Here is a 13,468-nt window from a genome sequence, read left to right as displayed (position 1 = left end):
AGCTTTGAATATGACAAGCTGGCAAACCGACATGGGCCCTGCTGAGTGCCTCGATCAACTCGTTTACGTAGACGTTGAAAAGGAGAAGGGATGTTAGCCCTCCCTGTCTCGGTCCACATTGTAGTTTGTACTCGTCAGACTCCTCTCCCGCCTATCTCACTCGGTTGACCTGGCTGTTGTACCAATGTTTAAGCAACGCGACATATTCAATCGAATCTCCCGTTTTTGTAAGCTTGTACTATAGCTTGTCGTACACAACCAGGTCAAACGCCTTTGACAAGTCCAGAAAGCACGTACTTATAGATCGGCGTGTTCCTGTGCTTGTAGTACCTGACAGCTTGCTTAAGACACAAAATCGCACTTTCGGTCGACAGCATTCTCACAGAATAGAGCTGTAAGATTCCGGTTCAAATAACCCTTTAGCGGCGCGGTTAGGTTTCTAGGGACGCAGAGGCCTCCTTTCGCATCCACATCAGCTGTCCACGGCGCTTAAAACCGCGACCGCGACCAACTAGCATGACAGGGGAGTACCAACATACAACGGAACCAGACAGGCTTATTTCTCTCCCTTACGAACCACTACCATGACTCACGCTTGGCAAAAGGTTTTTTACTTAAAATAAAATGATTTAATTGAAAGCATCTAGGTGTCATTTGATTACCCAGCCATAGTCGCTTCAACAGGCGAGAACTATAAATAGATACCTAATTTGTTTTTACTGTAAACTATACCTAAACCTTGGTACCTAGTCAAGATGCCAATCGCGATATGATAATCTCTGCATTATGCAGTGCACCCTAGTCATCTGAAAAACGAAGCACACACGGAATGCGTTTCTGTTACCCATTACAGCGGCTAGCTACAGCCCGAAAATTCCCACCAACTGGGCATATTGCTTACAAAGGGTATGTGACACACTGTACATTACTCTGCTCTCAGGACTTCTACATCCCTACTCACGGCGTTCGAATTTGCAGTGAGTAGAGTTCACTCTCACCTTCAGCAAAACCGAAAGACCGTCTATATGACTAGTAAAATAGCGGAAACAATACGAAGCATCACTCTAAATGGCGCTACATGTAACGCCCCTTACACTGATACAAGATTTTCATCTAATAATGTTAAGAACCAGTGGATGATTCAATCTTTACCGGTCGACGTGGTAAGACCTAGGATTTACCAAATCCATGTCGGTAAAAGCCCGAAGTGAACAATAATTATTTCACATTTCGGGCTTTTACCGATCGGCATCGGTAAAACCTAGGTCTTACCGGTATATCCTAGGTTTTACCGTACTTCGGGCTTTTACAGTAACATATACGTTATCAAATGATATGTTTGAAGTCGGTGCGAAGCCACATTTTGATGCTATCTACCATGATTTTGGGGCGATTCGATAAGGATGCGGCTATACCTATAAGGATGACTCACGCTAGACCGACCACGAAGACCACAGACGATATATGGAACTTCCCTTGAAGTGATGACAGATATAGGTAGCAGGTATTGGAAATGCCTAATGAGACTCAGTGTTGAGGATGAGGGGTAGACGTAGGAGATGACGGCGAAGGGCGGTGTTTGAGGGACCTGAGGTTAGGGATTGAGGGGTTAGTAGGGCTTAACGGCTTAGGGCTTGAGGGCTACTCTTTTTGAAGTCTATTTTCTTTTTCTAAAAAGTTTTTATTGCCATATAATGTTTGTTCAAGCTTGGAGTCTTGATTATTAAAATAAAAATCTTAGATACTTTTAAAAACTTCTAATTCGAGTTCCACAAAGGTACTTAAGCTGGTATTGTAAAAAATGTTTCGAATTGCGTGTGACGCGCACATGAGCGCGTATCTCAGAGCCAAGTGTGCTCGCTAGGCGTCTAGAGGCGGCGAGGGGCGCGGCAGATGGGCCAACTGGTTTATTGGTATGCAGTCCCCGCTTCCCCTTCGTTGGTAGGAGCCGCAACATCCTGGGGGCCCTTGGAGGCGTTAGCCTTCAAGGCTTCATGGGTCTCGTCCAGCAGAGGGCAGAGGTATTTCACACCTCGCTTATAGGTGCCTGTTACAGTGGCAACTTCGGCTACTCGCGAAATCCCGTCGGCGCCAGGAAACAATTTGGAGATTCGTCCAAGCCGCCAGTGCAGTGGAGGAGTATTCTCTTCCTTGATTAGGACCAGGTCACCCAGTTGAAGAGCTCGTCCTGGAACACGCCATTTCGTCCGTTGCTGGAGCTCGCAGACGTATTCCATTTGCCAGCGCCGCCAGAAGTGCTGTCTTAGTGCCTCGAGCCTCTGAAACCTGTCTAAACGGCTTGGGTTTATATCCGCGAGGTGGGGCGACGGCAACGAAGTGAGCGCGCGGCCGATGATGAAGTGACCTGGGGTTAAGGGTTGGAAATCGTTTGGTGAGGACGATAAAGGACATAAAGGACGACTGTTCAGGATTGATTCAACCTGACTAAATAAAGTTGCCAATTCTTCATAGGTTAAATGAGCGTTACCTAGAATGCGATTGAGGTGAAATTTGGCAGTTTTGACTCCTGCTTCCCACAAACCACCAAAGTGAGGAGCATATGCCGGTTGGAATTTAAATTGTATTTCCTCATTTGCTACAAAATTGCAAACCGTGTCTGAATTTGAACTAAGATAATCGCTAATTTCCTTGGCCGCTCCTACAAAATTACGTCCATTATCGCAGAAGATCTCGCGAGGTCGCCCTCTGCGAGAGATAAAACGTCGCAGCGAAAGGATAAACGAATCCGTCGATAGCGTGCTTACTGCCTCTAAATGCAAACATTTGTATCGAAGACAAACAAATACCGCTAAATAGCACTTCGTTCTTTTGCAACCTCTGCCATGCCTGTCCGTAATCATAAAAGGCCCAGCGAAGTCTACGCCGACACTAATGAACGGAAAATCAGGCGTTACGCGCTGAGAGGGTAGAGCGCCCATCAATGGAGCAGAAGTATTGCCAGCTACGCGGCGACAGGTGACGCATTGTTGCGAGACGGTGCGCGCAAGTGTACGCCCCGATACGACCCATACCGACTCGCGAATGGCGGCTAAAAGCAGCTGAGGAGGAGCGTGCAGAAGACGGATGTGTTCCTGTTGAAACAGCAATCTAGTAAATCTATGTTTGGCATGTAAAAGCATTGGGTGGCGTTTATCAAATTGATAAAACGAAGAGGACAGACGTCCACCAACTCTGAGAAGTTTGTCGTCTTCATCGTAAAATGGGTTAAGCGATAGAATAGGACATTTAGGGCCTAGAGATTGCTTGTCACGCAACAATTTCAATTCGAGGGGGAAACTAGCCTGTTGCGACAAAGCGACCAATTTTTTAAAAGAAGCCTCGAGCTCCTCAGGTTGTAGCACACCCGTAGTTTTATTGGTTGAGAGACGGCAGTTATGCGCAAACCTAAGCATATAAGCTACCGCACGTTGCAAAGTTTTAAGTTTCGAATATCGATCGAAATCAACGACATCATTTTTTTGTGAATCTTTAGTGATCGCGACGTTAACCTTTAGCTCGGGTAAATCGAATTCCGAGTTTGAGGAAAACTGAGGCCAGTTATTCTGTGGCTCGTACAAAAAGGACGGCCCGGTCCACCACATTTGCAAATCAGGTAAGCGACGCGCTTCGACCCCTCTAGATGGATAGTCAGCCGGATTTACAGCGGTAGGAACGTGACGAAACTCACTGCCATCGGTGAGTTCTAAAATATGAGCCACGCGATTGGCAACAAATGTTTTTAATTTAGTTTGATTTGTTTTAAGCCATGCGATCACAATTGACGAGTCAGTCCAATAAAATTTTTGCGCAATCTGGCAGCGCAACGTCTTAGAGACAGCTGACGCGAGCTGCGCGCCTAGAAGGCAAGCACATAATTCCAAACGAGGAATAGTCGTAGCCTGGACCGGCGTGACCTTGGCCTTGGCGCACAGCAGCCTGACCATAACAACGCCCTTCTCATTTGTTGACTTTAAATAAATACAGGCCGCGTATGCCACTGAGCTCGCATCACAAAATACATGCATCTCGATATGCGTCGGCGAGTCGCATAGAACATAACGAGGTATTTGGATCGAAGTTAAAGACGCTAGTCCGTTTACAAAATCCTGCCAAGATTCGTTTATGTAGCTCGGCACGGGAACATCCCAGTCGATTTTTTCAATCCATAATTTTTGAATTAAAACTTTAGGTATAATCGTCAGCAAACAAAGGAGGCCTAATGGATCAAATATTTTACACGAGTCCGATAAAATTGATCGTTTCGTAGGATGGCCGTCCTTGGCCGAATATTGAGTAGGGAAATGAATGATATCTGTCTCAGAGTCCCAGCCCACTCCTAACGTATGCGACGACGAGCTAATGATCAAGCTACCTTTATTTTCTGAGTTTTCTGAGTCGTGCAAAATTGACGATAAATTTGAGCGATATTTGCGCAGAGGGAAACAACCAGCTGCCAGCGCACGCTCAACCGACTCTTTAATAGAACGTAGTTCCTCCTCTGTGTCCGATCCTGTTAGCAAATCATCCACTAAAAAATCATTTTGGATGATGGTCTTAATTTTTTCATCTGCACATTCTTCGCCCAACTGCCATAAACAGCGTGTGCTCAAAAAACTAGCACTTGAAAATCCGTAAGTGACCGTGTTAAGTTTTAAAGTTTTTAAAGGTTCGTTCTCATTGGAGCGCCAAAGAATTAATTGTAAATCGCGGTCACACTCCTGAACCAAGACCTGCCGATACATCTTAGCGACATCCCCAGTCAAAACGTATTTGTAAGTGCGAAACCTCAATAGAATATTAAATAATGAATCCTGAATCGTCGGCCCAACCATCTGCAGGTCGTTTATAGAATAACCAGACGTGGTGGGGGCACTACCATGGAAAACGACTCTTAATTTCGTAGATTCGCTGGAGGGCTTTTGCACACAATGATGTGGCACAAAAAAAGAAGGGTCCGGAATGTCAGAATCGGACACAGAGAGATGGCCTAATTCGGCATATTCATTTATAAATTGCTCGTAAGCCGCTTTTAAATCATGGTTACGTTTAAATCGTTTCTCTAATGCAAAGAACCGTTTTTTAGCTAAGCGATACGAGTTCCCTAAACAATCGGGCTCCGTAACCAATGGCAAGCGTACGTGAAACCTACCGTTATCGTCACGATAAGTGTGAGTGACAAAATGTTGCTCACATTCCGCCTCTAAATCGGTAAACGGTTGACTAGGTAGGGGCACTTGCTCCAGCTGCCAGAATTTAGTAAGCGAGTCGTCAAGATTATTATCACTGGTTGTGTACAGGTGATTGCATTGTAAAAAAGAATTGAACGACTTTTTATCGAACGCTGAGTATGCATTGTACTTACTGACAACTAACCATCCTAGTTTTGATTTGCGCAAAACAAGCGTATCGTGCCCTAAATCAATTTGCTCGCCTCCAACCAAATTCCAAAAAACGTCAGCCCCAATTAAGATATCTACAGGTCCGGGCTGATTAAAATGAGGATCGGCGAGTTTTTTATTACGTGGCCACTTGACGTTCGAGACATCGATAGGCTTTAGTGGCAAATTGCTATTAATTACGGGCAGCGCTAAACATGAGATATCGAATTTAATATTTTTATCATGTTTAGACCGAATTTGCACAAAACAGCGTTCCGGATTACTAGATATAGGCACGTCAGATAATCCGAAAAGATTTGTATTACTGGGCAGCGGTGCGAGTTGCAATTTTTGTTTAAAATCAGTTGTAACAATAGAAGTCATGCTTCCGCAATCTAAAAACGCGCGCGCTGTTACATAATTATTAGTGGCCGGGCTAAACATGTCAATGTACGCGGTAGGTAAAAGTACCTGATTTGAGCGCGATACGGTCATATTTGACGACAGCCCGAGCCCGGGCTCCGAGCGCGGCGGAGGCGCATCTACGGGCGCAGTGGCAACCTGAGGAGTCTCCCTATGCAATAAAATATTATGGCGCTTCTTACAAGTGTGACACGGAGCTACTCTGCAGCGATGAGAAGTGTGCCCCTTCCGCAAACAGTTGAGACAAAGGCGTGACCTTGAAGCTCCGGAGATCCGGTCTTCGATGGACAGGGACAGGAATGACGAGCAATCGTAAATCCGATGCTCACCGCTGCAGAACACACAGGCAGGAGGAGAGGCCGAGGCCGAAGCAGCAGGAGTGGCTGAAACCGCAAAACACTTGGTGCTAGACTTTTCACGTTTATTGTGCGGCGAGGCAATAGGTTCGCGTTTATTATTATTATTATTTGTGATATTAATTTTCATATCAGATTTATTACGCTGAACCGATTCCAAAACATCAGCACGTCCCTTTAAAAAGCGATTAAAATCGGCCAATGACGGCAAATCGTCATTTGAAAATGAATTACATTTAAATTCCTCCCATTTTAAGCTAGTGTTACTATCGAGTTTACTTGCGACCATATGTATAAGAAGCGTGTCCCATTTATCAGTGGGCTGGCCCAACGTATTTAAAGCCCGTAGGTTTTTGGACACATGATCCACTAAGTAACGAAGGGACTTTGCTGATTCGCGACCAATCGCTTGCAAATTAAACAATGAGTTCAAATGGTTGCTAATCAGCTGTTTTTTGTTGTCATATCTCTCGCAGAGAAGACGCCAGGCCTCAGCGTAATTACTGTCCGACACTTCTAAATTACTAATCACCTGAGCCGCTTCACCATCCAAATAAGAATTTAAATAGTGAAATTTGTGAATCGGCTTGATGTTGTCGGAACTGTGAATAAGGGAATCAAATGTGTCTCTGAATTCGAGCCACTTAAAATACGAACCATCGAAACTAGCGATTTTAATCACAGGCAAACGAAAATTTAAACCGTTGCATGTATTGTCATGACCACAGTTACCTTGAACTTCAGACTTTACGCTGGCGAAATCAGATCCTTCGGCTGTCTTGTTAATAATCTTTTGAGCCGTGGCAATAAGAGAAATAAAATCATTTTCCATCTCTTCTCTTATGTCAATTTCGGTCTGCATTTCTGATGTAGTCGCAATTTCTATTTGAGTTTGGATCTGGTCAAACTGTGCGAACATACTACGAAAACGATCCAACTTCAACGAAAGTTCGTCTACATCTTTCGAGGAAATGCTTTCCAGAGCATTCAAATCGGCAATGTAATTTTTAAATTTAGTAATACGTCCCTTAATAGACGTTCTAGTGGGTATCAACGTAGCCATCTTATGACAAAGATCTGATTTCAATGAAAACAGCGAATGAGGAAATCAGAAATCAAAAATAAAAATATGGAATAAATACGTAAATTTTCTGGCCTATGTTCACAGTCACAGTGGTAGGCTCGGTCGGCAACAGTGCTATGCGAAATGCAGGAGTCAGCAGAAAGCACACCGCAGCTGCAGCTGAGTCGTAGCTGTTGCCGGGGAGCGACGCGACCGGTTCTTATCTGTAACACGATCGCACGAACACTTGTGTTACTATGAAATGCAATGGATTTTTTTTATGCGTTGAGATTTAACTGCGCGTAATTAGTAAGATCGCTAGACAGTATTCTTTTTGTGTATTTAGCACAAAGTAGGAGAATACTTTATGAAATGGAGAAAAGTTTAAGCTGATGAAATTAACTAATAAGAATGTCACTCAAATAAGCGTTTCTGTTCTTAAATAGTTTTAAATAAATGCTTAACTAAGCGCAAAAGGCTATAAGTTTTGAATTGGCTATAAAGCAGCGACCAGATTATTTCACTGACACTTGCTATCAAAAGAGGATACGTGGCTAACAAATGTTTACGTCACTAATGCAATAAAATGGCATACAATTAAAATTAAGCATGGCAGAGGGTGAAGACGGCAAAGCTAAATAGTCAAATAGGTGGAGGAAAGTACGAGCAGAGAGTAGGAAATATGAAGGAATGGTGCACTTCCCTTGCTAAACCTGGCTACGGCGTAGTTCTGACCGGCGGGCTTGAAGTAAGGGTGTCTGCAGCTTCCAAAATGGCGTCGTAAATCTCCAAATATTTGTACAGTACAACTGGCGTCGTGGATAGGTACAATCCAACAGGCGGATCCAAAAAACTGCGTTGGCGCCGGGTTGTCCAATTTGTGCCACGTTGTTGCTGTCGTGACCTTTGCCTTCTTCACACGTAGGACTTTCGTTCGACTCGGGCAGAAGCTATCTTTGCGTATTAATCACGTCGATGGGTCACCATGTTCAAGCTTGGAGTCTTGATTATTAAAATAAAAATCTTAGATACTTTTAAAAACTTCTAATTCGAGTTCCACAAAGGTACTTAAGCTGGTATTGTAAAAAATGTTTCGAATTGCGTGTGACGCGCACATGAGCGCGTATCTCAGAGCCAAGTGTGCTCGCTAGGCGTCTAGAGGCGGCGAGGGGCGCGGCAGATGGGCCAACTGGTTTATTGGTATGCAGTCCCCGCTTCCCCTTCGTTGGTAGGAGCCGCAACAATGTTTGAACCTCAAAACATAAAACTGAACAAATATATGACTCCGCCATTTTGAAAATTCCCAAAAACTGAATCGATAAAAGAGCTATTCATTTATCAAACGTGCTCACGAAATTCACGAGAATCGGTTGAGAATAGCGACCTGTAGAGGAGAACACCCGGACATACAAAAACATTTATGCCCAAGCTGAAAGGTGCCATTCATTTATTACGTCAGACGATTTTTGCCCGTTTTTGAGGTCAGAAACGGGCAAACGGCAACGTTATATAGGGGAGGAGGTCAGCCTATTCTTATTCTATTCCCTATATAACGTAAGAATCTAAAGGAAAAATGAATACCCGTTTGGTTTGTTTCAGTGTCTATTAAAAAAAAAAAAAACATTTTTGGTACTTTAATTTGTAGGTACTGTAAAGGGTGAAGCCTAATTGCGGTGGAAGATAAACACTCGACGTAGTTTTCTGGACTTATATTAATTTTTTTATCATGGATTACAAATATCGACTACTTTTACACCAACATAACAGAATACTCACCTGCAGATATTTATTCCACTAGCAGGGCGATAGTTCTGAATTCAAATACATAATTGTTGCCAGTTATCTACCAAAAGACTTTGAAGGTTTCAATCCTTCACAGTACCAAGAAAGAAACTGGAGCCCGTTTAAGCTAACTCTGTACCGTGTTTGAAAGCATAGAGTGTGAACGTATAATTTTAAACGTCACAAATTCATAGAAATTTTTAAATTTCCCATCTATGTGATCTTACGTAAGAACTATGAAAACCCCCTCCCTCCTATAAGAAAAAATAAGATATGTTCGACCCCCTAACCCTCACCCACCCCCCACCCCCAAATCGTCTCGAATGGTGCCAGACGGAGACCTTCACTAACGTTATTTATTTAAGTTCCTACTTTAGATACATCTCGCATGCACCTAGTCGTATACTCGTCAATATGTGTTATAGTAGGTACGAACGAAATGCGCAGCAATATGTCCTTGTCCATTAAGTAAATGTCATTTTTCAATTTGCAGCTTCTGTCACAAACGTGTCGATAGCAATAAACCCATAACAAACACAGTAAACCCTCATTAACCTTATTATACCTATCTCTAAGGAATTAGCAACATGTATATAGTAAGTCTCAAATTTATTTATAGGTATGTATCCGTTTATCGTCAAGCTGGTAGTTATTTTGGTATAAATATTCTTACTATAATAATGCCAGCTGACGCGCGCCGTAATAAGAAAAATATTTTGTTAGAGAGAAATGTCGATAAGGACGTATTGGTGATCGTTATCGCGGTTTATATTAATGTTCCGAGTTTTCTGCTATTCGCGCGTCCCGGCGCCCACACAATGAGCAAAGGAACACAATCAAAGTAATTCTAACAGTCATTTAACAACAGACTTTATCGTAGGCCCTGAGCCCAATGGATGTATATGTAGGCTGCTTTTAGGGTTCCGTATCTAAAAGGGAAAAAAACGGAATCAATAGGATCACTCGTGTGTCTGTCCGTTCATCTGTCCCGCCTGATTTGTTCGGAATTACTGGACCTAAGTCCTAGTCATAATTTTGTACACATACATATATTTATAACCCAAAAACTTCAGCGACCCTAAAACAGATGTGTACCTATACCGTACTCGTAAACATATCAAACTGTCCTTGATCATTATAAGAGGCCAAAAGACGTTACAACCTTCAGTTTATAATTTATATATGTTTTGACGACCGGTCTGGCCTAGTTGGCAGTGACCCTACCTATGAAGCCGATGGTCCTGGGTTCGAATCCCGGTAAGGGCATTTATTTGTGTGATGAGCATTGATATTTGTTCCTGAGTCATGGTTGTTTTCTATGTATTTAAGTATTTATATATTATATATATCATTGTCTGAGTACCTACATCACAAGCCTTCTTGAGTTTACCGTGGAGCTCAGTCAATTTGTCTAAAAATGTTCTATAATATTTATTTATTTATAGTATTGTAAGTATTTAAAAATATCAAATCAAAATATTTGATGAAAATGATTTGATTTATTCCCAAAGTTCTGTACACAAAGCTGAAGGAAGGAATTTTCAGATGATACGAACCAGATGTACAAAATTATAGGATTTAGTCCCATTGTCACGTCCAACTACTTCTTTGAATATTTGTACTTCTAAACATGCCTTGTGGGTCACGAAGCTGATGAATTTGCTACTGATTAATCTCCCAAAGTACTCACGCTAAGTTTGTACAATCGAGTCGCCGCGCGCCGTCTATTCAGAAGCGACCCTTCTGCAAAGAAGTGAGACTTTTTGACGTGATTTTTTTAAAGTGGACAGGTATACCTATATAGTGAACACTCCTATAATAAACTAATACAGAGAGCAACAAATTTTTGGTAACCTTGTTATCGAACTTTTACATTGTATACCAGACTCTAGTAAATAAAGGATAGACAACCCATACAACGCTGCCGCGAGACTCGTCGCTGTTGTGGGTGGTTTTAAATATTAGTTTTATATTTTATTTATTTGCGTATAAAAACCGGCCCTGTCACTATGTTGAAAACGTAAAATTGCACTTTTCTGACCGAAATCAGTCATAAAAGTAGATTTGAAATATTGACTTCGCCGCTACCGCGATAGTTATTCATGAAATAAAAGTATTTGACTGGATTATACCGCGTATAGTTAATCATCATTATACTTACGCGATATAGTGCACAACTGAAGGGCTTCGTTTTCAGTTTATAATATTCGAACGATTTCAAGCAAGCCGTTGCGGTTATACTTAACAGCAAGCTGACGAAGTCTTGCGAACATTTGGTGTATCACAGCAACTGATTACTTTATGGAATTAAGCAGGTCAAGGCTCGAAACAGCGTCAAAAATAAGCCTAAAAGCGGTCGTCCTCCTCAAAACGACTTTTATAACTGATTGAGTACTAAAAAAGTTTTCCGTAAAAGGCCCACGGGAAAGTGAAGTAACAATTAAAGATGAACTAAAAGAAAACTATAACATAAATGTTCATGTTTCCTCTGTTGATTCGTATAATAGAGTACATATATTTCATCAAAGCATAAGACATCTCAATTAGCATTCGCGTTTCGTCACAAGAAGTCGTGGACAAGTTTAGTGCCGATTGATAAATAACTTAGCTTACGGAGTGACGAGAGCAAGTTTAATTTAATGTCGTGAGATGGTATCAAGCAAGTATCAAGCAAATGCTAAAGAAAATATGCCACCACGCTTGGTTTTCCTTTCTTAAAAACATTAAGGTTTTTGGGTGGCCTCTATTTTAAACTGTGTAGAAAAAAGTGTCTAACCCATAAAAAATTTAAGACTTTACTTTAACGTCCCTTTATTAATATACATGTATATATATATTGGAAATTTGTTTATTTGTTAAAGAACACAACGAGATCTTTATTAAAAAATGTAATTCTAAGGAAAATATACGATCTCAATACAGATATGACATATGTACAGTTCGCCCTTCAAGTTATATTCTAAAAAAAGCACTTATGTTAATGGAATAAAAATATACAATCACTTGTCTGAAAGTATTAAGTCATTAGATGGAGTTCAATTTAAACGTAGGTTAAAAGATTGGCTGCTGTGTAAATGTTATTACGATTTAAATGAGTATTTTTTGTAAATTAGACCAGCTATTTATAATTATTTCTTAGACATTCAATTTGGTAATATAAGGTACGCTCGAAACGAAATGGGCAAAATTGTTAATACCTTTATATTTTTATAACATGTTAATACTTTTTACACAATTTTGTCCAAAAATTTTTTTATAATAAAATGTAGAATCAGCTTTGTATGCAATTGTACGAGTAAACCCTATTAAATCAAATGGCATTGCATTCATAATGTTTCTTTATTTCTAATCTTTCTAATGTGTTTTCTTTATAGGCACCGTAAAAGCCAAATGAGTTTGGAGAATATAAACGTGTCATATTTTAACTGGTATATATGTTACGGGTAAAGTTAGAAGGTTAATAAAATTAATAATAAATATAGTCCACTGTGGTTCTGCCTAGCTCTGAAGCCTCTCAGCACCCTGCTAGCCTGGTAAACGCCGAACACTTATTATTATTTATTTCATATTCTGACTTTACACAAAAATTTTGGGTAATACTAAGTAACCCCGGTTAAACTTAAGTTTACAGAATATTCTAGCATTATCCGTTACATGGGTGTACTTAATTTAAGTAAACTCAAGTTTACCTGGAGAACGCCGCAACAACAAACAAACTCTGAATACAGATTAATACTGTTTAAATTTTCGGATTTTACCCGATGGTATGGGATATCGTTGAGGGTAGTACTAGTTATACCCGGGTAAACTTGAGTTTAATTAGCCTTTTAACATTACTCGTAACATATACAATACATATCATACTGAATATTTACATGTACATGTTATTTTAGCAAGGAAAATACCTAGTTAATTTTTAACAAGCAGAAACGTCTGCAAACGATGCAGTTAAGCTTAGAATAAATTTAGATGGATTTTATTTAGATTTTTAGGCAGATGTCGCTAGGGTCCCCTAGACCCATATGGTGGAAAAAAATTGCTGCTTATGGATGAGGTCTTGGTGGCTCAGATGGCAGAGCACTGGAGTATCGATCCAAAGGCCGTGAGTTCAAGTCTCACCCAAGACAATATTTTTCCACTTTTAAATTTATTCTAAGCTTAGAAACTAAATAAGAAACCCAAACTGAGGAAATACAACTCTTCCTACGTTAAGTACTGCCATGATAAAAAAGAGGGAAGGAAAACTAGCTTAATTTAATTGGAATTTCTTTACTCTTGACATACTCAGAAGGTTGCCAGGATTTGATTTGCATTAATACGAGTATTATCACGTTGATGTGATTTCCTTTAGCGAGGTTGATCTCAGTAAGTAAATATAACTGTATAATACGATTCTCATATACTACGAGTAAACATCACATGGCTGCCTTTTGTTTGGCAAAATATATCGTGTATTGTATACATAA

At 40.8% G+C, this 13,468-nt stretch overlaps 1 protein-coding gene across 1 annotated transcript; it reads right to left on the bottom strand.

The window, feature by feature from the left end:
• Positions 1-1,724: 1,724 nt before the first annotated feature.
• Positions 1,725-8,457, bottom strand: LOC133522962 (uncharacterized). Its single transcript, XM_061858462.1, has one exon. The coding sequence runs from the start codon at positions 7,218-7,220 to the stop codon at positions 1,908-1,910; it is 5,313 nt and encodes a 1,770-aa protein (XP_061714446.1). The 5' UTR covers positions 7,221-8,457; the 3' UTR covers positions 1,725-1,907.
• Between the last annotated feature and the right edge of the window lie 5,011 nt (positions 8,458-13,468).

Source organism: Cydia pomonella, chromosome 11, assembly GCF_033807575.1.
Source record: "Cydia pomonella isolate Wapato2018A chromosome 11, ilCydPomo1, whole genome shotgun sequence".
Classification (NCBI taxonomy): Eukaryota; Metazoa; Arthropoda; class Insecta; order Lepidoptera; family Tortricidae; genus Cydia; species Cydia pomonella.
This window is presented reverse-complemented; position numbering and strand designations above follow the sequence as displayed.

Coding starts and splice junctions, on each gene's coding strand:
- LOC133522962 (XM_061858462.1), bottom strand. CDS start 7,220: ATGGCTACGTTGATACCCACTAGAACGTCTATTAAGGGACGTATTACT.